Below are 27203 nucleotides of genomic sequence, written 5' to 3'. Positions count from 1 at the left end.
AGAGAGAAATATAGGAAGAGTGGGTTTTTGTTTATAAAATAAAGGAGGAGTATGTATATTTATATATGAAGGTTTAAAAAAAAAAAAGAAAAAAAAAAACTTTTGGTCAAAAGAGCCGTTACCGGCTAAATTTTTTTTGAAAAAAGTGAGTTTGAGGGCGATGAATATTGATCGGGTGAAATGGTTTTTGGCATTTGCTGCCCCTCGGGGGGGTGTAGCAGGCGGAAAACGGGCGGCGAAGGGGCGGCGTCGGGTGTTTATCCCCCCACTCTGAATAGTCTAAAAACTTAGTTACTATCAAAATAAAGAAACAAATATATTCCAAATAATATGAGTTACCATATCATTTATCAAATTTCAAAAACTTCCGAACGAATTATAGTGATGGTAATAATAATATATTTCTTAACCAATAGGCATATAAATACTATTCATTAAAAAAATATTATTAGATGTAAGTTTTTAGAAGTAAATGTTTATAAAGTAGAAGGACTAATGTTGTGTTTACTTAATAATAAATTTGGAGATAACATTATTATTTTGATCCAAGGGTTGTAATAACTTAAATTTTGAATTCATTTAACGATTTTTTTTCATAAAAGAATTTAGTACCTTGTTGTATATATATACTAGATTATTTTCCCGCGTAATACGCGAGATAAATATATTAATTATTCATTAGGGATAAAACATGTTAAAATTTGATGATATTATCATTCAAAAAATATTTTGTATCAAAATTAGTTAGTAGAATATGTATCTTATATCTTCATAACACGGTACCCATATAATGTGGATATGATGACGGCGACGGGTGGAAATGGCCGTTACTATTGGTGGTGTGGTGGTGACAGTGTCGAGTGATGTAAGTGGTTTAGGGTGTAAATTAATTCATTAATTACGAATTAGGTCATTTAATATAACTCTTTCCATTGGGGGTTCATTAAGAATAATTGCCTCATTTCTGAACTAACTTTCTTATTGCATAATCTAAAAGGGAAGAACTATTAGGTAGTGTTTGGTAATATCTTAAGTATAAAGTCATGAATTAATCTTAATTGCCTTAATCCATTTAGTCAATCAAATATATTTGTTTCTTCACTTAATAAACCAAAGCTATTGTACAATTATCACTTCCCTTTCAAAAAGATGGGGTGTTTAAATTTTTATATAAAAAGAGAGATTTAATGACGCTATAAAGTTAAATGTAGTGACTACCTGCTGAAAATGAAGATATTATAATTTGACAATGGTTTGTATTGTATATGATTCGTTCGATATGTTTGTTATATCTTTATATAATGATGATGTAAATTTTAATATTATTAGCATATATAATTTAAAGGATTAATCACAGGAAGACCAACATACTTTCTCATTTGTACACGGTTGCCCATTATACTTTTTTATTGATGAGGTTTACACACATACTTTTCTTTTTTGTACACGGTTGACCAATATTACCGACTATCACAGGTAAACCGGTCAACTTTGGGTCAATCGTGTACAAAAAAAAAGTATGTGGGCTTTTAAATTATATATTTAAATAATACTTGAGCTTTTAAAATAGAAACAAATATAAGTGTTAAGCTGATCAAATATATTACTTGCTAGATATATTTATGTATTATTATTATTATTATTATTATTATTAAGTGAGAAGTTTATTTAATTTATGACATCAATTTGTTCATAAAATATATATATAAAAATAATGGTGGCGACGGCTAATAGTGGTAGAGGCAATGTCATCAATGACAGTCGGTGGGGAATGTGGTGGCGGTTGTGGTTGTGGTGGTGGCGGTGACGATAGGTGGTGGTGGTGATGGAGGTAGTAGCATTGTAGTTATTAACTTCTTAATGTAAAATAATTGATGTAGAATGGGTGATGCAGTTATCTTAAGTGTTGATGATATATGTTACAAAAATTTCATTAAAAGGTATTGATATACAGTATTAGGTGAAGATATTTAACGTAGTTAAATGATAGGTATAGTTTACGTAGGTTAATATGTTTTTCTAAAAATAAGAGAGGTTAGATTCCCGATTAATAAACCACTGGTCCTGGATCAAATGGCTAACTGAGACTCTCTTTGGAAAAACTGACGGAAAGGATATTGGCTTGTGGACCCAAGAGTAAATCTTGGTTTATCGTGGTTTTAGGCATTTGTTTCTTGAGCCTGTGAGCTTATATGTTATCATTCACGTTGTGCAAGAGTGCGTGAGTTTCAACTTTTAACATACTATCCAACTTGGTGTTACTGGCTCACTCCTAGGGTCCCAAACATTAATATATAACACTTTTCGTTAAACAAAAGATTCTCGGCTAAAAAAGTGAATAGGGTAGATATAGTTAAGAAATAACTCAAAAATTATATAAAGTATAAGTATTAACATTGTCATTTATAAAAGACGAAATAATAAAATATAATCTAATGGTTCTAAATTAAAGTTGGAAGTCATCCAAAGGTTCTTATTTGTTTAAGAATGAATTAAGGACCTTATTATATATATATTTGTAGATTGGTAGATTAAGTAGACTAAATAAGTAAATAGAATAGATATGGAAATGCAAAAAAATTTAGACATTAAAAAAGAAAGTTGTTCAACAGAAAAACGTTCTTAAAATTTTTAGAAATTAAGATATGGCTATCTCAATGATAATGTAATGTAATACTATCGAATAGAGGACCTCCAACTTTGTCTCTACAATCTAAAATATATTAAAATTTTCGTGCAATAATTGAAAATCAGAAACCATTCAAATAATCCAAAACGTCTAATTAAATTATCACAAATGGGCAATATATATATTACCCAAATGGTGTGAGTAGAGAGTAGTTGAATAAAACGAACAAAAACTTGAATTTTTTAATTAAAATAAGTAAATTTGGACAACCTGGTTTTGCCAATAATTTGTAAAACATGCAATAATCTAAACTTCAATAAAAAAAAACCCTACTTCAAACTTTCAAAATATTTAATTCATTAATTTAATCATGGGATTAATCACGAGAAGATCAACGTATTTTCCCATTTGTAAACGGTTGCTCATTATATACTTTTATTGATGAGGTTTACCCACAAACTTTTTTTTTGTACATGGTTGACCCATATTACCGGTAATCACCCTTTTTAATGACGTGACAACCACATGGACGTTTAATGAAGCTGACATGGATTCACAACGACATGTTTAATCACTTGATGACTAATGTACTTTTCCTTTTATACATGGTTGCCCATTGAATTCTTCTTTTTATTGTTGTGTATTACCAACAAACTTTTAAAATTTGTACATAGTTGACCCAAATATTCAAAGCTGGTTCTCTTTCATACTCAAATCTTCAAAATTGCTTCTTTCTCTAAAAAGAAACCCATAATTTTTAATAAATAAAAAAGATGTTTCTAGAAAAAATAAACAACCGCTAACTGCTCAGTCACCGAAAAATTGTAATTCGTATTTCCATTGGTTAGGGTTTGTCCGGATTTTAATTTCGAGTGTTTTGGTACAAGTTTCGAGTTTCAATTCGAATAAACGAGAGAGAAAATGTCGATTTTGATTTTTCCGGTGAGATGTTTGAATTCTTACAGACTAACAAAGGTGAGTGTATAAGATAATTTTTTATTTGACTTGTGAGTTTGAAATTGATAATGTAAATGCCGAATTATTCAACTATTCGTTTAAAAAAATCTTTTGTTTTTTTTTTTAAATTTCCGAGTTTCTTTTTATAGAGAGAGACAGTTTTAAGATTTGAGTATGAGAAAGAACCAGTTTTAAAGATTTTGGTCAAGCATGTATAAATTTTAAAAATTTCTTGATAGTACAAATCAATTAAAAAAGTTCAATGGAAGTCAGAACGTGTCTAATTTTGGAAATCAGAGTTTGAGTTCGGGGGAAAAACGATATTACCAATAATAATTTGTCGCGTAAAAATCCTGTGTAGTTAAATTGGCCACGTTAAAATTTTGTCATGGATCAATCCGTACGATATATATTTAAATAGCTGTATATATCAACATGCAATAATTAAATTATATTAGTTATAATATATTTAATTTCCCAATTAAGCATGCACGGTTTCATTTTTATTTAAAGGGGAGCTTACTCGTTACATTTTGCATTCAATCTGAGTGGATAATAATTAAACAGCTTTAAGAAATAAAAATGGACAGAAATATTTCCAAAGAAGAAGAAGAGGCAGCACAAATAGAAATATGGAAATATATTCTTGGTTTCACTCCTATGGCAGTTGTCAAGTGTGCCATTGAGCTTGGCATACCTGATATCCTCGAAAAACATGAAACCCCGATGACGTTAGTAGATATAGCGTCAGAAATCGGGTGTTCACAAGCTTCGTTATACCGGATCATGAGGTTTTTAGTCCAATACAAAATATTTCAAGAAAAATTAGTATCAGAAACATTAGTAGGATATGCTCATACCCCTTTATCTAGGCATCTAATAAGTCATGGTAAGAAAAGCATGGCTGATTTTATACTTTTTGAAAGCAATCCAGTCATGTTAGCACCATGGCATAATTTAAGTGCTATGGTTTTAGGTAACCGAGAGGCACCGTTTGTGGCGGCACACGGTGATGATGTATGGGGATATGCAGCTACAAATCCTGGTCTTAGTAAACTTATTGACAATGCAATGGCTTGTGATGCTAGGGTGGCGGTGGGGGCGGTGATTGAGGGTTGTCCTGAGGTATTTGAAGGGCTGAATACGGTGGTGGATGTTGGCGGTGGTGATGGGACGGCTTTAAAGTTGATCGTGGCGGCGTGTCCGTGGATTGAAGGGATTAATTTTGATCTTCCTCATGTGATCTCAGTTGCTCCGGCTATTGTAGGTGTTGAACATGTTGGGGGCAATATGTTTGAGCTAGTTCCAAAGGCTGATGCTGTCTATATCATGGTTAGTCTATGATTATATATTATTCATTGAAATCAATTTAGAATCTTCAATTCTTTTGGTATTTTTCAAAGATACAAAAGAGATACAGTATATACTTTTGTTTGTTTCTCATATTAATTTGTTTCTCTATGTATTAGGTAGCTATAGCTATTCAATATGTTTATTAATTATGGAAATAAAGATTTTGAAGATTTCACTAGATTGCTTTCCTATTTTCTCAAAATCTTCTGGATTTTCACTACTTCAAAAGTTGAACTCATTTCCTATCTTCATGTGCATCCCTGAAAATATTTTACTCCCATTCGTTCCATTAAACTTGTCCACTTTTATATTTTCAAAGTTAAATTTTACAAACTTTGACTATATATATTTTTGTTTGTGTTATATAATATTTAATGAAAGTTATATGAATTGATTGTGTTTTAGATGTGTTTCATTTGTATAACTTTCATCAACTATTATATAACACAAATAAAAATAGTTATGGTCAAAGTTCGTAAAGTTTGACTTTAAAAATTAAAAAGTGGACAAGTTTAGTGGGACGGAGGGAGTAGAAATTTTAAATTATGTACGTATTTATTACATGTTTGTAAAGTTTATTCACACGTAAAATGTTATAAAAATTCGTATCTTTGTTCTGTTAAATAATGTAGAAAGTACTACACGACTGGGGAGACGAAGAATGCATTGAGATACTAAAAAAATGTAGAGAGGCAATTCCTCAAGACAAAGGAAAGGTGATTATCGTTGATGCCGTTGTTGGACAGGAAGATCACAAGTATAAAGATGTCGCATTGATGCTCGATATGGTTATGATGGCTCACACGAATAAAGGAAAAGAGCGAACCACGAAAGAATGGTCTTACGTTTTTCATCAGGCCGGATTTACTCGGTATACCATCAAAAACATTCAAGCCTATCAATCTGTCATTGAAGTTTATCCTTGACGTACCGGCAGCTGGCGACAAGTCCGTTATGTAATCTATATAAATACGTATACGTATATAGTATCATTCCAAAGAAAATGTGTATTCAAATTACTCGTATTAGCAACAATGAGGTACTTGAAAAGAGTGTGTTTGATTAATATCTTTGTAATGAAGTGTCATTGTCATAATTAATAAAACAGTCATCATGATTCAATACGAGGTGTAAAATGGCAATACACGAACAAAAGAAAATTAAATTGAATGTGACCGACTAGAGGTCCAACACAACATATCAGTAGATAAGCTAGCTAGCACCTAACTGGCGGTTCCGACAATCCAATTAAGTAAAAACAGAAATATTAAAGTACCGGACCCTATTGTCATACGGTTTGCAGCCACCTTGTTTGACAATAAACTCTAGCCAGGAGATATATATCATGTGTGAGATTGTACTAATCGAAACGACCTGATTTTACCTATCCAGAAGAATGATATATGGTCGGGTTTTTCATTTAAATCATGAGCAACATATCATGGTATACATCTTGTATTTTAGAGTATTTATTAATATGATTTGAATTGTTCTTGAACTTTATATAGGCAATGTACAATACATGAATATGGAAAGTGGAAACAATACTATGCCAATGTACAATACATGGATATCGAAACAATAATACTAAATCTAAGACATAATTTGACGGACAAAAATATAATTAACTAATACACATAGTTGCTAGTTTCCTTAATACGCCTCCGCAAGATGGCTGACTCAAAAGGGAAGTCAATTTTGGACTTGAACTTGTAAATAACTTCCTTAAGACGCCACCGCTTGACCACATCTTGGATTAGACCTTGAAACATTGATCTCTAGGTTCCGGTTTTTTTTTTAGATAGCACGGAACCCGATTGAGGGACTAAAAATTTGATGGAAAAAAAATACAAATTGAAACGGTCCACTATGGTAAGGGCTTGGAGAGGCTGCTGCACATTATCGGAAGGCAATTATCGGAAGGCAATTATCGGAAGGCAACAAACAGAATAGAAAAAATAGTATGAACTAAAACCGGCCACTACGGTATGAGCAAAGAGAAGATGTTGCGCATTGTTTGAAGGCAACAAGCTGAAGAAACCGGCTACTACGGTATGGACAAAGAGAATCTGTAACGTATTGTTTATAGGCAATAAGCTGAAGAAATCGACAACTACGATATGGGCAAAGAGAAGTTTGTTGCCTATTGTTTAAAGGCAACAAGCCAAATAAACCGGCCACTAGGGTATGGGCTGTAATTGTGACGTTGTTGTTGGAATTGTTTACTTCTTGATTGAACTAAAGCAAAAGTATATATATACTATTAGTTTGTCACCGAGTCATCAGACTGACAAACTATTGAGTTTTCCTTGAAACTTGAGTATTGGACCGCTTAAATACTTCATACAGTTGGTCATTGAAAATAAAATCACATATGTATCTTGTTGGATATTTTATAATATAATTGAACTAACTTGTTTGACCAATCAAGTCTTTGGTAGTCCGGAATGCACGTTGGATGTACTTATTATGATTTTAGAAGTGAAGCCCCTAATAGACGAGGGTCTGGGGGCAGAGGTCCTGGGAGCGGGGTCCATGGCAGAGCCCCTGGCTGGGGTCAAGCTTGGAAGTTTTTTATTTCCATTAAAATTGCTTTGGCAGATCGTTTCAGAAATTAATTTTTGAAACTTGAGTGGTAGTTTTTGCCAACCTTGCAAAGTCAGGCTTTTAACTGCTTAAAAAGTTGTTATGGGCCCTGATCCCTGTATTCAGTTCATTACGAGTTCTCAAGAATTCTCCCAAGTTCACACACACTCTCAAACACAAACATACAGAGTATTCTCGAATCTCTGATTGTATCTGATTGAATACTTTGAGAGTTTGGGGTGAATCAACGAATTGATTCAATCTGAAAGTGTTTCACGTCTTCAAAGACTGTTTAGCATTCGGTTCTGTTCGTTATTTATTGTATATCCCCGACATATCTTATGTACAAGTACAACATGGGAGAAAAACAGAGGGGAATGGGTCATTTTATATGGTAGTATTTGGAAAATCTAAAAAAAAAGAAAACTAATCTATTTGATATATTCTAATGTTGCGTTTGTTTCACAGAATTTGATGGAATCTGATGGAATTGGAATTTAATTTCATTCCTTGGTATGTTTGGTTGTTAAAAGATTGGGGAATCACATTTTGTTGGAATGTACGTAAACATTCCATCATTTGATGAAATATCTATTCTTTGAGGATGAGGGAAAAAATTTCATTCCCTACGTCACTTGAATTTCTAAAACATAAAAAACATTCCGTTAAATTTCATTCTTTCAAAGTTTAATTCATTTAATAAATTTCATTACATCCAAAAATATTCAATGAACCAAACAGATCCTAAGAATTAAGCATGACTCGTTTTGACCTCGGTCTATATATTGCAAGTCGACATTTGATACATTTGCAACAAGAACTCGTTTGTATTTACCCGTTTTAGCCCGTTACTCTAAGCCGTACGTCAATTATAAGGGTCTTTTCCATTAGGGGATGCGCCACAAAAGTAGTAGGCCATACGATAATATCCAAGGTTTGAGAATGGAGTTTTTTAATTTGTGATAACAATAACTAACGTTATACCCGGCCATTGACTGGGGATAACTAAGAGACATAGACTCGAACTTGCCTTGTGAAGATTCACAATTTAACCAATTCATTGCATATCTTAAAACACTTAATTTTGATGGTGAAATGCATGAATTAAAATTTCAATAGAGGACAAAAATAAGAGATGAAAATAGCCAAAATTAAAATTATACTATCTATAAAAAGTGCATTTACTATGTCAAAAATAAATTGATGAAGTTTATATCTTTTAAATGTATATAGTAGATTAACTTGTGTCCCAAACAAATAACTAACTATGAAATATAAGTACAACAATTTATTTCTATCTCAGATTTTCAAAGTCCCTAACCAATGGTAAATGAATTTCCAAAAGAAATCGCAATTTCAAATAAATATAATACTACAAAATATATGTGATGTGGTTAAAAAGTAAAATGAGAATAACTGAATATTTAATTGCAAAATATAAAAGTGGCCATAAAAATGAACAATGGATATCGATGGTGGGAATCGAACTCATCAGTCATCACGTCCACTAATAATCTTAAAAACGAATGAAATTATCAAAACCACTTACTCTATCATCAATTTTTAATTAATGCCGCTTAGTATATAGTAAGCTACAACGCTATTTTTTTCCAAGCAGCCAATCAAAAAGAAGCACTGTTCACGCAAAAATATTTTAATTAGGTAGTAATATATATGTGAATTAAATGAAGTAAACGTGCGTTGATGAGATAAAAGATTATTATCAAAATAGTATAAACTAAACTTCAATAATCTTATCCAGTTCTTATCCAGTATTAATATTTTATTCTTTTAGAAAGTTTTTTTAAATACTCTTTTAGCATACACTTAGCTAGGTGCGTAGATATTAAAGAAAAATCATAAAATACAGAAAGTGTCGTCACTTTTAACGCTGGCTATAACTCCGTCTTCAACGGAAGCTGCTCCCTGCGTATACCTCAGCCAGTAACGTGTTGGGGTTGGACCTCCAAGGGTCATAGAACCCGCAAATTGATAACATCAAATTTTGGTTTTTTAATTGAATATATAAGTAGTTCTTGTAAATTTAACTAGCATGTTGGTCCAAGATCGTATGGGGTACTATAAAAAACGAGTTAAGGTGAACTAGTGACGTGCCGGGGGGGGGGGGGGGGGGGGGGGCGCTAATGCCCTTTTAAAATTTAAATTTTGTTATGTATTTTTAAAATTTTCATAGATTTTAATATTTTTTTATTAGTTTTCAACATTTTGTCTCTTATTAGATTTATATTTCATTAATTTTTTAATTTTGTCTCTTTTAAGATTTTTTCTTGGTACAGCCTCTGGGCGCAGCCCCTAGGTTCGGGGACTTTTTCCTTAGATCTTATAAGATTAATTTCATCCATTTTAGTACCTTTACAGTTAAGATCTGAACGTTCAGGGTGTTTAATTTGTAGCTTTATTTGGAGTCTATTTTGTATATTGTTTTATGTTCGTCATATTATCTTTTCCTGTAGTAAAACTTTGTAAATTTGGGAATTACTGGTAAATTGCTAGTAGTCGTTTAATAAGTAATTAATTGGTCTGCCTTTTAAAATTTTTTGAATATTTAATAAAAGTAGTGCATGTAAATTTAATTGCATGTTGGACCACACAAATCTCATCTTTCTATATTGCAATCTTTACTAGCTAGCCGCCGGTCGAGTTGTTAAAAGAATCAATTCAACAAAATTGAAAAAGATAAATAATGTCATCCAAAACTTGTTTAACAAATTGAATGTGTAACACGACCAAAATTAAAAAAAAAAAAAAAACTCATATAATTAACTTGTCAATCACACTTCTATTATTGTTTATATAGCATAAAATCACATACTCGATCGGTATTTTATTATTGAAGAGCAGAAACTGACAAACATACGAACCATAACATATAGCTAATGGACCAATTTTGAAGATCAACATAATTAGAAAGAGGTATAGAATCAGGGATACACTTCAATAACAGATTGATAAGCTTGGATATGTTTGACAGTGTAACGAGTGAATCCGGCCTCCTGAAATACATATGACCATTCATCTAAAGTCCGCTCTTTCCCGTCACTTGTATGAGCTATCATCAGTATATCCAACATCAACGCCACTTCTTTAAACTCATCATGATCATCTTCATTCCGTCCAATTATCGCGTCTACAATAATCACCTTCCCATCTTGAGGAATTGCTTCGTGACATTTCTTTAGTATGTTGATGCATTCTTCATCTCTCCAATCATGCAGTACTTTCTACATTTGATAAAAAACACACATGTTAATGTACTATGACAAAATACTTGTTTTTATTTTCTTGAATAACATAATACTTTGGAAAAATTACGAATGTAGGGTTAGCCCACTTGTTAGAGATTCTTGTCAGGTGAAATGAAAGTCCGGGGATTGATTCAATATCCTGGACTAGAGTATTTTATGAGTAGAATTATTTTGTCGTTAAAAAAAAACACTTTGGATGAAAATTAGCTAACCATCAAGTACACAGCGTCGGCTTTGGGAACACGATCGAACATATCTCCTCCAACATGTTCAATCCCATTGCATGTAGGAGCCATTGATGCCACATGAGGGAGATCAAAGTTAATTCCTTTGATCCATGGAAAAGCCTCAACAATAGATCTAATAGCCGTCCCATCACCACCACCAACATCAACTACAGTCTTAAGACCGTCAAATACCTCCGGACAACCCTTGATCACTGCTGCTACTGCCACCCTAGCATCACACGCCATAGCGCGGTCAAAAAGTTCACTATGGGCAGGATTCATTGCACAGAATCCCCATAGATCGGTGTTATGTACCGCCTTAAATGGTAACTCTTTGTCACCCAAAACCCAGGCACTTAGCTTTTGCAATGGAGCCAGCATGGCCGGGGTGCTTTCTAAAAGTACTAGGTCGGCCATGCTGTGCTTTCCTTGCCTCGTCAGAAGACGAGACAATGGGGTATGAACGTACCCTACTGATGTTTTGGAAATAGATTTCACTTGAAATATTTTATAGTGGATCAAAAACCTCATAATTCGATACAATGATGACTCTGTACACCCAACCTTGGACGCAAGGTCACCAAGTGCCATTGGTGTTTCATGGTTTTCTAGGATATCAGGGATCCCGAGCTCAATGGCACACTTCACCGCAGCCATGGGAGTGAAACCAAGAATGTATTTCCATATTTCTGCTTGGGCAGTCACTTCATCTTTGGAATTAAATTTCTCCACTTTTGTGTGTGAAGCCATTTATATTTCTAGTATATTGATCGAATGCAAGAATGTAGAAGTTAAGCCTCCTTTAAATAGCCAAGACTAGAGTAATTAATCTTGTTTTTCAGGTGGCTTCATCATCTGTTTACTTGACACATGTTTTCACTCACTCTCTCTCTCTCGTTTAACCACAAATTCGTTGTAGTGTGTTTACAATTTCATAATTGTATCAATTGTTTCGTAAATCAATTTAATCAAGATCTAAAAGTCAAGATTATGTCTTTTTTATTTTACTTTAATACTTATTTTATAATACTCAACTTCTTTATAACTAACTATTATGTAGCACATTATAAAATTGAAGGTGGGATAACTTTAATAAAAAAAGTAGAAACGTATAGAGAGAGTTTATCATTTTCTTACTTAGAATGATACCATAGACATTGATATGTGTGACTATTTATTACTTAAAATAGTATGGATATTGACATGCATGACCATTTATTTGAAGATGGTTCCATAGATATTGATGTGTGCGACCATTTAATAAACACCGGGTCGGGAAATAATTATTGTCTGTTCTATTACTTTTAATTACGCCTAAAGCACGACATGAGGCCTATAAGGACGACATATAAGTAACGTCCTCACAGGGGTGAAAATGACTTCGTAGCTAGCGTGTTTATATTTTAACATATTGGGTTGGACAGTCAAAAAGCCCAAAGACAATAAAGAACAGCAAAACACCACGAATTCATGGTTTTAACTTTTAAATACAAGGGAAATGTTTTTCTTTGTTCCTTTTGTTTTGTTTTTCTATAACTATGATCCTCATTAGAGATATTACTAACATGTGTTTTTGCTGTACACGATAAAGCTTTTATATTTTGCAGGATCATGAGTTAAAGATCATCATGCAGAATATTCAGGAATAAGCTAACGGTCAAAAATAAATGTCAACACTTATCCAGCTTCTTAAGGAAGAAAAGAAACGTGCAATCCCTTGGATATCGGAACAAACTCGAAGAATAAACGTGTCAAAAAAGACTCAACGTTCACTTTTCCACCTTCGGCACGTTGAACAGTATCACACGGAGGATCCCAGATTTTTCGGATAGTTAGTTAGGAATTTACATTATAAATAAGAGGTGATTGATTGAGATTAGGATATCTGCTCACACACTTGTATTCTCACTCACTTACTCACTGTATACTTACTCTCTTTTTTCATTAGCTCGATCAAATCATTCTCACCCTCATTGTATTGTAATCACCCACAATAATAATAAAAGAACAACACGTAGGGTCGATTGAATCCTCCTGGGGCTTTTTACCTAAAATCTCTTAATTGGATCAAGGGTTTTTTCTCGTCAATAAAATTCTGGTGTCATTGTCCTTTTTGTTTTTTCTTTAAGATCCTTGCTTTAATTTTCAGTGCTTTACTTTTATCTTTAACAGTTTTCTTAGATTCTCAAAGTAGTTCTATCTCAAAGACTTTCATAAAACTCTTTTTCATAAAAACTCTTAGTTTTGGTTATTATATTCAAGAAACCTTTACTTTTATTTGAAGATCCTAAAACACCAAACCCCACTTACAAATCTTCGTTAATTACTTGAGTTTTCAAAACTCATTTCTAAAATTATCTTAGGTGATTTTTGACCGAAACAATTTAGCGCCCACCATGGGGCAAAAAGGTGTTTTTGCAATTTAACCATATTACTAGATTTTAAGTTTTGAAAACTTTCTTAAGCCAATTTGCAAAGATGTCGACTTCTCAAAATGCTTCCTTTGCTGCTTCTGGATCTGTGACTCTGAAGAATTTGATTAATAAGCCTCCAAAAAATAATAATAGTTAAAATACAGGAAAGGCTATTGATGACTTGTCTGCAGGATATGATCCAAATCGTCCGATGCCTTAGATGCCACGAGCATACCCAGTTTCATATCTAGATTCACAGGTAAGACCTAGTCGTAATGAATCTGGCGCTGACACGGATATTTTCTCTATGTTTAAGGTTCTTCAGGAGCAAATGAAGAAGGCACAGACAAAGAATCTCTCTAGATTTGATAGTTTGCAGTCAAAGATGACGAGGAGCAGAAATCAAGAGCCCAGGACTCAAGAGATCAGAATTCACGATCTTGAGAGGCCAGATGAATCTCCCTTGAATAACGGGAGTATCACATTTGGAGGAACAGGGCTTCAAGAGACTCAGTCAATGGGTCATATGTTCTCCACTCCGCCTCCGAAATATGGATCTGGTTCCTTCTTTCACGTAGGAAATAACTTAAAGAATAACAAACAAACCCCTCCGTCATCTTCGGGGGTTCCAGGTTTAACTCCTCCCTCCTTAAACCATGAAAATAATTCTAACCAAATGCAGGATAATGTGGCGAATGCGTATCTAGCGAGTGAATTACAGAAAATTAAGGAACTGATTTCGACAGTTTCGGGATTTTGTCAACCAATTCCGGAAGCAGATCCATCTTCATACAGAATTTCCAGATTTGCACCAGCCATAACCAATGGGAAAATTGCAAAGAAGTTTTCAGCGCCTCATATGAAAACATATGATGGAACAACAGATCCTCAGGAGCATGTGGCTCAATACTTGAAGAAGATGCAGACAGTCCCAATTCCAACAGACTTGAGAGATGCATGTCTATGCAAAGGCTTTGGGGCCACATTATCAGGAGCGGCCCTGAAGTGGTTACTCAATTTACCTGCTAGATCTATATTTTCTTTCGCGTAACTTGTTAATCAATTTAATTTACCGTTTTCATGTAGTAGGGTTTTTGAGAAAATAACGGGTGATCTTTATCAAGTCACCCAAGGAATTAACGAATCTTTAAAAGAATATCTTAATAGGTTTATAAAAGAATCGTTGGAAATTCAAAAATTAGAGATGACTGCTGCAGTTCAAGCTTTGAAAATGGGGTTGAGCAAGGATTCTCTGTTCTATCAGGATCTTGTTATGACACTTTGCAGATCTTTGGATGAAGCAAAAAATCGTGCTTTGAGATTTATAAGGCTCGAAGAGGATGAATTGATGAGAAAGAGATTAGGAGTGCTCTCAACATATGATCGTCCAAATCGAAGGGCGAAAATCCAGTGTTCTGACCCAACAAAAATAAACCCTACACGAGAGTTGTACGACAAAGAGCGGTAGCAGCAGAAAGATAAGGAGAACCTCTATATCTTGAATTATCAAAATATTGTTTCAATGTTGATACTATAGGAATAATAGCGCCTATGAAGAATCTTGGGAACAAAGCCAGATGGCCTCCCAAGAATCCGAAGCATGATGCCTGTAAAGATAAATAAAGATGGTGTGCTTATCATGAAGATTTTGGGCATACCACAGAAGAATGTTATGCCTACAAATGAGAGATCGGGATACTCCTCAATAAAGGAAATCTAACAGAACTCTTTGGAAAGAAGAAAGCTCAGGATATTGGCGTCAAGGTTTTGGGCAAGCAGAACCAATAACAGCCACCAAGGCCTAAATCACCTCCAGCTAATGCTCGAATAATTAACTATATTGCAGGAGGATCAGAAGTGTGCGGCACATCTTTTTTAGCAACAAAGAGAAATGCAAAGGAAGCAAAATCCGAAAGAGGAGATAAGGCAATTCAGAGATCCAGTGTATTACACATGGACAAGGTAACATTTGAAGAAGATGATATGGATAGCATTCAGGATCCTCATCATGATGGTTTAGTTGTTACTTTATACGTGGCTAACCATTTTGTGCGCGATATCTTAATTGACAATGGCAGTTCAGTCAATATCATAAGATTAGAAATGATCACGTATGTATGATGTGTAATTTGAGTGTATAATTTGTTGAATCGTTTTGCTCGTAAAAATCACCCAAGTTTTAAATTTATGAAACAAGGATATACTATAGTTATATTACACACGGGTAGTGTACCCTGCCGCGTATAGTATAGCTAGTAGTAAGTCCAGGATCGTCCACAGGGAATTAGTATTAGTAATAAATAAAACTATTAAATTTAATCTAAAAAAAAAGTGTAAGATTGGGGGGTTGTGACCGCGTTGTCACGTTGCTTAACAAACTACAAGTGATCTTTTAAAAGTTTTTAAATGACTAAAAAGGAAATTTTGGCGTAAGAGGAGCGAAAGATAAATCTTAAGGTCATTACAGCCTAAAAATAGTTTTTTACTATTTTTAACGGAAAGAGTTTGTTTGATTTTTAGAACTAGAAAATGTTTTCAACCCCCAGTTTATAATCGGACTGTCACTATCCGATTAGTAAACTAATAAGTGGAAATGACTAACCTTAAGTCGGAAGAGTACAAAATACGATTAACCGAATGTAAACTAAATTGAACTTTCAAAGTGGAACTTGAAGACAACGACTAATATATTAATGAAGTAGCACACACTGATCAAGTAACAGTGATCGGACTTTTTATCTGAATGAGAAATGTAAGAGGAGGTTTTGTGACTTATAAACTAAAACAACTTTATTACAAACTAAGAGTGAACAAATTGGACAATGATTTTAGAAATTGGTTGTGACTGCAAATGGTTAGGCAACCATGGAAGACTTCCCAGGCACACTTTTGACGTTCTCTGCAGTCTTCTTTTTATAGCCAACTTCTCCAACTGCTTTCTTAATTGTGGGAGACATTTAGGAGCAATGGAGTCAATTTCTGAACAGGAGGATTTTGCTCCAAATAGTGAAAAAAATATCAGGTGTTGAAAATATGATGTGATGCAAATTTGACTCTTTACTTCTTTTGCTTTTGCTTTTGTCAAAGGCATTGAATGCATGATGAATGTATTCATTTCGTGGCTCAACTGACTTGATTACATCTTATATTGGTAAAAGTGAATTGGCAAGTTGTAGATTTTTCATTCATCTTCGCGTGGCCAGCTTATTCGTCAAAAACGGATATCGGATGAAAAAGTTATAACCAAAATAGTGCATCAACGTCAATTTGTAATTTTTCAAGCACTTTTTCACCAAAATCCATTGCATCCTGTAAAATCACTCATACACACAATAAGTAACTAAAATACATTAATTTACATTCAAATGAGTTATAATTATACGTTAAATTGCACAATAACGCTAAATTAAATATGTATAATTTAAGCGTTATCAAATTCCCCCACACTTGAACGTTGCTTGTCCTCAAGCAAACTATCGTTTAAACATAGAACTTCCTTGACTTGTCTTTCCAAACATTCGATTTTCAAAAAGTTATAGAACTATTTCTAGTTCTATGCAATTTAAGTTTATTTATGAAAATCGAGATATTCAATGATTCTCAAGCACGAATATACATGACTTAGCACCTATTCAATGATAGTGTATGATTCTCACATCTCTAAAGTATATATCATTATAAATATCGAGGGTGTATATTTGAATCACTCATATATGGCCAAGTCATGTTGCATAAATAATCATAGGCTTGTAATAGAATCATTTCTCCACTGACATGGCGTAAGCACCTAGCATGATCATCCAAAGAGGCAATTCAATCGGTTGTAATGTTTCTGAAGGCCTTGGGTTTAATGGGTATGGAAAAGTATGTGGTATATATTGAAATGGTTTTAAAGAAAAATTATAGTCTAATCCAACACAACCCGTGTTATTAGTTGCCTCAAACCGCAAACCTCTTAAAATGACTGCCCAAATAAAAAGAAAAAAACATACAATAGATCAATACGGATTGACCATTGTGGTGTACAATGTTGGAACTGACATAAAACCTTTCAATCCTTTGCTGTTAAAATGTGATTTTTGTGCATAAGAAGTGATTTTTCTGAGGGGAATACCGATAGAGAGTCCTAGTTCTTATTTTTTTTTTCTTTAAAAGAATTCATTCTCCTACTGTGGTCTTTCAGAAAAGTTGAACTATAGCGTCCTCTGTTCTCCCGGAATTGGGTCTAGTGACATTTCGAAGTACATGCCACTTAATTTGCACACTGAAATCAGAATGTTGACAATATATGGAAGATGAGTGTGGTAAAGGATTTGTTTTTTTTTATTATTTTTTTACTAAACGAAAGTTTATTTATAAGGTAGAGTGTTGAGTGAATTATGGATGATAAATGGGTAACAAACACAATAATATAGTGAGTTTCGGAAATGGTAAAGATGATGTGGAATGAAAATGATGGTTTTGAGTGAGTTATGGGATATGAGTTGAAGGGTGGATTGCCAACATTCTTACAAAGTTAATGACCTATGATGGAAACTTTCTGATTGATCACCTAACCACGTACATATGTGCATACAAGCATTTCTACATATGCATTATTTTTTCTAACAATGAAAGGAACTTATAAATACAAACAGATTTTTAGATTTTTTATTTATTTATTTTTATTAGAACTTACTTTTACCCTGCAACAAATCGGTATTCGTCTTGACAAAATGATGACAAAATCACTTCTATTCTTCAACGTTGATTTGATTAAATAATTTAGAGAAGAACAAACATTATGACAAGTGAAGAATTTCTCAAGAGTGAGAATTTTTAAAATGACATAACACTGGAAAAAATCCCAAATCTTTCAATCAAACCAAGGCAACTAACAACCCACCATAGATTTCGACTATCGGTATGGCCAGGATAGGTGTATATATTTATAGTGGTTTAAACGATTAAACAAAGGTTAGGCTCAACATGGTTTCTAAGTGTTTCTAGCACTAAAGATGAGTGATACAAGGGTTTTCATAGGGTGATTAACTAACCAATGCAGTTAGCTAATATAAACAATTTTCGAATTCGAGCTAAATTTTTGAAAATCAGGTTTATCCTAATATTAACTCTTTATCCAACCATGCAATCACAAAAATGATCTCACTGCGGTCTCGAAATGTATCAACTAGAACAAGTTCTAACATTTATTGGAACACCGACACACTCATAGCAAAGACAATATCGAAGCATTAAAAGTGAATGCTGAAATAGGCTCCAAAACTTCACATATTTGGGGTACGGCTATAAATGTGTGAGTTATGCATTTCTATCTTTTTGATCATGATATATCTCCCAATTAAAACATATTTGTCAAGGAGAAATTTGTCACTTTTTAATATTTGATCATTTAGGTGTCAAAAGTGACTAGTTTCCTATGAGAACAAACGTTAAAATTAATGTACATTTATTGAAATTTTAAAATTTAACTAAAATTTTGAAAAATTTAAACACACACTTATTTACAATATATTACAAAGTAACAATTAATTATCCCCCACACTTAAGATATACATTGTCCTCAATGTATTAATCATGACGAAATGAGTGTAAAAAGGGAAAAAGAAACTTAGCGACATTAATTGTTACTGATCATGTTGCTTATGAAGTACGTTTGTGATCTGCTTCTGCTACACACTTTCCTGCAATAGCTTAAACACACAATAGAAAAGATAAAATTTGGTCTTTTAATGTCAGATTCCGAGACGATGTTTTGTATTTTTTTTATAATCTTAAAATATATAATTTAACACGTGTTCGTCCGGTGAAGGTATATTGGTACTAGATACCTAATATTACCCACTCAAATCACAAATTACCATTTTAAAATTACAAAAAAAAAAATTCTCTTTCTTTCTTTTCCTTTTAACCATTGGCTTCAACGGCTTTTTCTTTCTCTCTTTTTTTTTTTTTTTTTTTTTTTTTTTTTTTTTTGGTTTTTTGATTTTTTTTATATTAAAAACTACATATTTACAAAAGTGATGAAATTTACTTACAACCCACGTTTTCTCGCCTCTAGAATAAGTCGGTTGAGTTCCTCGCACATTCTTCCAAAAGAGTAGCCTCGTCTGTTCAACCGTTGATTTTCATAACAATCAACAGGACCGTCTCTACATAGTCGTTGGAACTCATAATTAGAATACGTTTGGTTGTTCGAGCATGCCCCCTCATGGGAAAATTTCCCGCATTTGTAACATCGCCCAAGTTTTTGTGCTCTTCTTTTAGCCGCTGATCTCGAAATACCAACGCCAAAACGCCTTCTATTACTTTCTTGCCGACATTCCTTTCTTACTTCATCACATTTATCTTTAATTATTAAAACTAATTCGCTTGGCAAACGATTTTTATTGTATTTACAAATCAATGCGTACATTACTAGAAAATGATTATACTCAAACTTTTCTCGCATTTTGAAAAATAATAAAGTGAAAAACGAAGAATGGGGGGAGAGGACTAGTTCTTTAAGGTCTGCTAGTAGAAAAGACCAAGTCTCCTAAACATCTCATCTATTTATTCCTCCTGTTTGACCCAAGCCAATATTCCTTCAAGTCAATTGGCTTTCGAAATACGTACCCTTTTGTTACCAATTCTTCCAAGAGACATCTGAAAGTGGAACTACCCATTCTTCTACCCTGCAATCGTATTTGGCCTCTCCCAGGCAATAGAGGTAACGGGTATTGTGAAATATTCGCTGTACAACAAGTTGATTGCCATCCTCTTGCCATCTATAACATTTCCTGGGTATTCCCGTGCATGAACAGACCGGTGTTGGAATTTCAGATATGTTCCATTCGCGCCTACATAGCATTGCAGTTGTACTACAATTGTTACCCTCAAAATAAATTTTCTGCCTTTTAGTGTGCGGAACTTTGAATGGTTTGTCTTCTGGGTATGTTGATTTGAAATTTGCTGATTCTAATGTTTGCTTCTTCCCCTTTCAATTCTCTCATCGAGGTCACATATCCATTTCCACGAGGCTTCTACATGTTCCTTAAATCCAGCTTCGAACACCGTTTGTTTTCCAGTTGGAAGCCATGTTTGTGAAGTTGAAGCTTCACCCAGATTCAGGGATGGTGGATTGAATTTCGGTATTTGTTTACCAATTGGTTCCACTGGTGTTTGTTTAGAGTATTGAGGTGTGAAGTCTTTTACTACCATCTGAGCTAGAATGTTTGTCGAACTGCTTGGATTATTGTCAGTAGTCAACAGTTTTCGCCAGAATTCATTGTCGTCCATGAGTGCTCAATTGTTTGTATGAGTCGCTAGAAGTAGGGAAGAAAAACCTTGAATGATTCAGAAGGAGGTGAGAAGACTAGTTCTTTAGGGTCTGCTAGTAGAAAAGACCAACAAAGGAAAAGAAACTGAAAAAGAAAATAAAAGAAATCGGGTTGCCTCCCGCAAGCGCTAAATTTATTGAGCGAGTCGTTAGCTAGACTCTTGGTCCAAAGGTTTATTCGCTGATGGTGTGGAAGTCATAGGTGACTTCCATGCATTTTCTAGTTCCTCTTCATGATAAATCTTTAACCGTTGACCGTTAACAATGAAGGTATTTCCCTCTCTCCCTTCAAGCTCAACATATCCAGACGAATATGCGCTTTTAACCACGTATGGACCGGTCCATATCTCTTTAGAACTTTCTCGAGTTGAGCATTAGCAAAATGGCTTCCACGGTCACTTATTAGTGCTTTAGGGAACCCAAAACGACTAAATAAGTGCTTAAGAAAATCTATGACTTCTCTAGCGTTGTTTGTTGGTAAAGCCTTAACTTCAACCCACTTTGAAACATAGTCTACCGCTACGAGAATGTATTTGAATTTATGGGATGGTGGGAACGGCCCCATGAAATCTATCCCCCAAATATCAAATATTTCACAGACTTGAATTCCTTGTTGTGGCATCTCATATCTCCTAGAGATGTTTCCCGTTCGTTGGCATGCATTGTATGTTCTCACAAGTGTGAATGCTTCTTTGAAAATTGTTGGCTAGTAAAAGCCAACATCAAACACCTTGGTTGTAGGTCCGTAATGTCCTCCAGCTGGTCCATAGTGACAACCATCGAGAATCTCACGAGTTTCAGTTCCGTACACGCATCTTCTTATGATTCCATCTGCACATACTTTAAACAAGTAAGGGTATTCCCAAAAGTAGTTCTTCAAATCAGAAAAGAATTTCTTCTTTTGCTGATGTGTTAAACTCTTTGGGATAATTCCACCAACCAAGTAGTTGGCGAAATCTGCATACCACGGTGCTTCATCTTCTTTTTCATCGCTCACTTTCATGAGGTATTCGTCAGGGAATGCATCATTAATTTCCTTATCCTTCAGTTCCTCCCGGTTTGGGTATTCAAGACGACTTAAGTGATCAGCAGCGAGGTTTTCAGCTCCTTTTTTATCCTTGATTTCAATGTTGAATTCTTGAAGAAGTAGGATCCAACGAATGAGACGAGGTTTAGCATCTTGTTTGGCAAACAAGTACTTTAGGGCTGAATAATCGGTAAAGACTACTGTTTTAGACAAAACAAGGTATGGTCGAAATTTATCGAAAGCAAAAACAACAGCCAGGAGTTCTTTTTCAGTCGTGGTATAATTTTGTTGAGCTCCATTGAGTGTTCTACTTGCGTAATAAATTGGTTGAAAGCGTTTATCCTCTCGTTGTCCTAAAACGGCTCCTAAAGCAAAATCACTCGCGTCGCACATTAACTCAAATGGTAATGACCAATTAGGTGCTACCATGATTGGTGCATTCGTGAGTCTATTATTCAAACTCTTAAAGGCTTTGAGACAATCCGAATCAAATTCAAATGGTCGGTCCTTTTCTAGAAGTTTAGTCATAGGTCGTGCAATTTTTGAAAAATCTTTTATGAATCGACGATAAAATCCTGCATGTCATAGAAAACTTCTAACAGCTTTGACATTGGTAGGCGATGGTAATTTAGCAATAACGTCAATTTTTGCTCTATCAACCTTAAGTCCTACACTAGACACTTTATGCCCTAATACAATTCCTTCACGTACCATGAAATGACACTTCTCCCAAGTTAAAACTAAATGAGCTTTTTCACATTTATCAAGCATTCTATCCAGGTTAGCCAGACATGAATCAAATGAATCTCCGAAGATAGAAAAGTCATCCATAAAAACCTCCATTGAAGTTTCTATCATGTCTTGGAAAATGGCAATATGCATCTCTGGAAAGTACCAGGTGCATCACAGAGCCCAAAAGGCATCCTTCTATAAGCATAAGTTCCAAAGGGACAGGTAAAAGTGGTCTTTTCTTGGTCGTCTGGATCTATAGGGATTTGAAAGTATCCCGAAAATCCATCGAGGAAACAAAAGTACTCATTTCCTGCTAGTCTTTCAAGCATTTGGTCAATAAAGGGTAGCGGGAAATGGTCTTTTCTTGTGGCGTCATTCAATTTCCTATAGTCAATACAAACTCGCCAACCAGTGACAGTTCGTGTGGGCACTAGTTCATTGCGTTCATTCGTAATCACAGTCATCCCACCCTTTTTTGGTGCACAGTGAACAGGGCTTACCCAAGGGCTATCGGAGATAGGGTAAATAATTCCAGCATCAAGTAACTTAATTATCTCCTTTTTGACTACATCTTTCATATTCGGATTTAGCCGTCTTTGTCTTTGAACAACAGGTTTTACATCTTCAACCAAATTAATTTTGTGTTTGCAAAATGACGGGCCAATTCCGGGTATGTCAGATATACGCCAAGCAAAAGCACCTTTATGGGCTTTCAAGACATCTAAAAGTTTGGTTTTCTCATTTTCAGATAATAAAGATGAAATAACAAAAGGTAAAAGAGACTCCCCTTGAAGAAACGCATATTCCAAGTTACTTGGAAGTGGTTTGAGTTCTAAGTCTGTGGGTGGCTCTTCTAATAATGTTTTGATCCTCAATCGTTCTTCCTTCTTTATTTCCTCAAATGCCTCGTCCTCTAGTGGACTTTCGTCTATGCTCAACTTCATTATTTCTTCAGCTTCCTCAGGTTTCACATCTTCATCTTCTTCATCTTCAAATTCTCCCCAGATGCTATCAACGAACTCTAGTAATTTCTACGTGCAGTCATTCACATTTTCGTCAATCACATCAACACGAAAGCATGTATCATCAGTAGAATATGAGTGTTTCATTGCTTTATCAATATTAAAGGCCATTCTATCATCTCCAACACCTAAGGTTAATTCCTTATCTTTTACACGAATTATTGCATCAGCGGTGTATAGAAAAGGTCTCCCTAAGATTAATGGTACTTTACTATCCTCGTCCATTTCACGTATAACAAAATCAACTGGAAATATGAAACGTCCAACTTCTATCAACATATTTTCAGCTATGCCTAACGGATATTGAAATGAGCGGTCAGCTAATCTAATGCTCATTCCCGTGGGTTTTAATGCTCCTAAGGACAATTTAGCATATAAAGAATAAGGCATCAAGTTTATGCTAGCCCCTAAATCCGCTAACGCATCACAAGTTAATATGTTTCCAAAAGAACAAGTAATTATGAAACTCCCTGGATCGTCAAGCTTTGGTGGAATCTGATTCTGCAAAATGACTGTGCATTCTTCATTCAAAAATGTTGCAGACACTTCCTCCAACTTGTCCTTGTTGTTCAACAATTCTTTGATGAACTTAGCATAGTTTGGCATCCCTGCAAGTACATCAACTAATGGCATATTGATGCGAATTGCTTTGATCATCTCAAGAAATTTGCCATATCTTGCCACCATCTTCTCCTTTCTCAAGCGTTGTGGGTATGGAATCTTTGGTTTGTACGCCTTCAGCGGTGGTTTAACTGGTTCAGTGGAAACAATTGGCCTCTTTTCTGTTGGTTTTGGCTCCATTTCAATCTCTTCTGCCACACTTTCATCGTCGGTGAAGTCATCTTCTACAGGTTCGGATACAAGTTTCGGTGAATCGGTAGGAGCTTCACTTTCAATGTTAGTTTGGTAAATGTTACCAGCCCTTGTAAAAATAGCATTTACATGCTCGGTTCTAGCGGGAGGGGGCTTATATGTTTGGTTTGAGTTTGAATTTGAGCTTGAGGGTCTCGGATTTGGTTGTGTATTGCTGGGTAGTGAGCCAGTTGGTCTGTATGTTGATGTTTCACTTATGCGATCCAACTTCTTTTCCAAATAAGTTATAGATGCTTGGTGATTACGAAGGCCTTGTTCGTGGTTGGCTCTGAGGATATCAAGTCTCCTGAAAAGTTCCTGGTTGGTTGTTTTTTGAAAATTCGTGAAGTTTTTTATTGTTGCTTCAAGTGATGTTAAAGTGGTTTCCTCATTTGACTTTTGGGTTGGTTGTATGGGTACTTCATTATGTGGTCTTTGTTGGTGATTTAGGAAATTTTGGTTGGGTTGGTTTTGGATATCTTGGTTGTTTCTAGGGTATCTTGTAGGGAAAATGTTTGAGTGAGAATTAAAACCATTGGTAAAATTCCCTTGGTTGCGGTTTTGACCCCAGCTTGCCCCACCATGTGAGTAACCATATTTCAGATTATTCATCTCTTTTTCTAGGCTGTCGAATTTGTTAGTGAACAAATTCATCATAGTATCAAACTTTGCCTCCATCCTTGAACATTCTTCCTTTGCTTCCATGAACGATACTGCCTTTGATTTCCCTTCCTCAACCTTGGTCTTTGACATTCTCATCATTACTTTGTCCTCCATGACTTGATAAGCATCATTTGCGCTTTTGTATAAAAATTTTCCTCCACCAGCCGCATCAAGTAGAATTTGGGAATTCTCATCTAGACCATTGTAAAATATGTTTACAACTTGTTCTTTATCGAGACCATGACCATAACATTTTTTAAGAAATTTTTGCAACCTTATCCAAGAATCGATATAGTTTTCTTTTTCGTATTGCTTAAAAGTTCTTATGTCATTAAACAATACTTTTGTCGTTGTCTTCCAATTCAAATAGCCCCATTAAGTGAGTGTTCCGCGAGAAAAGAGTTTTTTGTTGCAAATCGGGTGGAAAAAATCTATTTGCAAAAACTCTTTTCATTTCATCCGAAGAATCAATTGACCCTTTTTCTAATCCATTAAACCAAAGTTTAGCTTCCCCTGTTAAAGATAACGGAAAAAAACGTAGCTTAACCGGTTCTACCATGTCTCTACCATATTTAAACATTTCACAAATTTCCTCGAAATCTGCGATATGTTTATATGGATCAGAAAGAAATTTACCATCAAATTGGTTTTCTTGAATCATTTTCATGTGGTTTCCTTTAACAATGAAATTATCTCCTAATTCAGGCTTCACTATGGCAGATCCAGGGATCGGTGCCATATTTCTTTGCCTGCTCCACATGGGTTGATTAAGTCTATCTATTGGGCCTGTCATGTTAATTGATGGTGGTTGATTTGATTTTTCTTAAACAACTTTTTCTTCTTCAAAAAGATTTGACGCTCCTATGTTAACAACACTACTACTACTTTCTAAAATGTTTCTAGGATTTTGCAAAGATTTCTTTTTCCTTTTTGAAAATGATTTTTCGGGATCGGATAGCAGACTAGCGAGTGGTTGTTTGCCGGTCCTTGTGTTCATCCACTCCTTATATCACTGCAAAAGAAAAACAAGAAAACTGTGAAAAGTACCTATTCTACGAAATAAAACATATAAAAATAAACAGCTAAAAATAAAATAAATAGAAGTAAAACAACGAAAAATAAAATCATTTATGTGGAGTCTTGAATTATTGTCTGAGTTGGTGTTATGCTATATATATAATTATTAGTCCAACAGTCCTCAGTCCAACAGTCCAGCAGTTCAACAGTTCAGGAATCCAATGTTAAATAACTACTCGAGGCTCATAGGTCAAGAATCGGAATAACTCGAGAACCACAATCCTAGTCGAGGTTAACAGGATTCGAGGTAACCACACTGGTCATGTCTTGTTTTCCTTACCACAATCACCCAAGCAGTCTTTATTAAAAGTGTAACGGAAGAATACTATTATTAATTATTATATTTTACATATATATATAAAAAAAATGAAAATATATTACTTGAGATGGATTAATATAACTACTTTTAACGAACTTTTTTTTTTAGGTTTTTAACTTTTTTTTTAGAACGAACAATAAATCAACAGAATAAGTAACTTTTTAGAAATACATTTCTAAAAAGGATCGATTAAACTTAATACTTTAAAAACTACTAAATAAACTTAATTCCCCGACAACGGTGTCAAAAACTTGAGTATATAACTTGTTGAATCGTTTTGCTCGTAAAAATCACCCAAGTTTTAAATTTATAAAACAAGGATATACTATAGTTATATTACACACGGGCAGTGTACCCTGCCGCGTATAGTATAGCTAGTAGTAAGTCCGGGATCATTCACAGGGAATTGGTATTAGTAGTAAATAAAACTATTAAATTTAATCTAAAAAAGAAAGTGTAAAATTGGGGGGCTGTGACCGCGTTGTCACGTTGCTTAACAAACTACAAGTGATCTTTTGAAAGCTTTTAAATGACTAAAAAGGAAATTTTGGCGTAAGAGGAGCAAAAGATAAATCTTAAGGTCATTACAACCTAAAAATAGTTTTTTACTATTTTTAACGGAAAGAGTTTGTTTGATTTTTAGAACTAGAAAATGTTTTCAACCCCCAGTTTATAATCGGACTGTCACTATCCGATTAGTAAACTAATAAGTGGAAGTGAGTAACCTTAAGTCGGAAGAGTACAAAATACGATTAACCAAA

General features: G+C 34.4%; 3 protein-coding genes across 3 annotated transcripts; 1 reads left to right on the top strand and 2 right to left on the bottom strand.

The window, feature by feature from the left end:
• The first annotated feature begins 4086 nt into the window (after positions 1–4086).
• LOC122606287 (acetylserotonin O-methyltransferase-like) lies at positions 4087–6061 on the top strand. Its single transcript, XM_043779249.1, has 2 exons — positions 4087–4918; positions 5572–6061. Exons 1-2 carry the CDS (start codon positions 4169–4171, stop codon positions 5863–5865), a joined length of 1044 nt encoding a protein of 347 aa, XP_043635184.1. The 5' UTR covers positions 4087–4168; the 3' UTR covers positions 5866–6061.
• Positions 6062–10305: 4244 nt separating this feature from the next.
• LOC122606276 (acetylserotonin O-methyltransferase-like) lies at positions 10306–11870 on the bottom strand. Its single transcript, XM_043779240.1, has 2 exons — positions 11004–11870; positions 10306–10767 (listed from the first exon to the last, which is right to left on the bottom strand). The coding sequence occupies exons 1-2, from the start codon at positions 11766–11768 to the stop codon at positions 10468–10470; spliced, it is 1065 nt and encodes a 354-aa protein (XP_043635175.1). The 5' UTR covers positions 11769–11870; the 3' UTR covers positions 10306–10467.
• Positions 11871–23540: 11670 nt separating this feature from the next.
• On the bottom strand, positions 23541–25785 carry LOC122603601. Its single transcript, XM_043776388.1, has 2 exons — positions 25389–25785; positions 23541–25240 (listed from the first exon to the last, which is right to left on the bottom strand). The coding sequence occupies exons 1-2, from the start codon at positions 25783–25785 to the stop codon at positions 23541–23543; spliced, it is 2097 nt and encodes a 698-aa protein (XP_043632323.1).
• Between the last annotated feature and the right edge of the window lie 1418 nt (positions 25786–27203).

The sequence above is a fragment of the Erigeron canadensis genome, chromosome 1 (genome assembly GCF_010389155.1).
Source record: "Erigeron canadensis isolate Cc75 chromosome 1, C_canadensis_v1, whole genome shotgun sequence".
Lineage (NCBI taxonomy): Eukaryota > Viridiplantae > Streptophyta > Magnoliopsida > Asterales > Asteraceae > Erigeron > Erigeron canadensis.
The sequence above is the reverse complement of the archived record's forward strand: the minus strand, read 5'-3'. Positions and strand labels throughout refer to the sequence as shown.

Bases quoted from the DNA above. Each gene is read 5' to 3' on its own strand.
- LOC122606276 (XM_043779240.1), bottom strand. From the start codon at position 11,768: ATGGCTTCACACACAAAAGTGGAGAAATTTAATTCCAAAGATGAAGTG. The intron at 10,768-11,003 runs GTTAGCTAATTT...TATCAAATGTAG, and splicing joins CCGACGCTGTGTACTTGATG to AAAGTACTGCATGATTGGAG.
- LOC122606287 (XM_043779249.1), top strand. From the start codon at position 4,169: ATGGACAGAAATATTTCCAAAGAAGAAGAAGAGGCAGCACAAATAGAA. The intron at 4,919-5,571 runs GTTAGTCTATGA...TAAATAATGTAG, and splicing joins CTGATGCTGTCTATATCATG to AAAGTACTACACGACTGGGG.
- LOC122603601 (XM_043776388.1), bottom strand. From the start codon at position 25,785: ATGGCACCGATCCCTGGATCTGCCATAGTGAAGCCTGAATTAGGAGAT. The intron at 25,241-25,388 runs GTATTGTTTAAT...ACAATGGTCTAG, and splicing joins ATTGGAAGACAACGACAAAA to ATGAGAATTCCCAAATTCTA.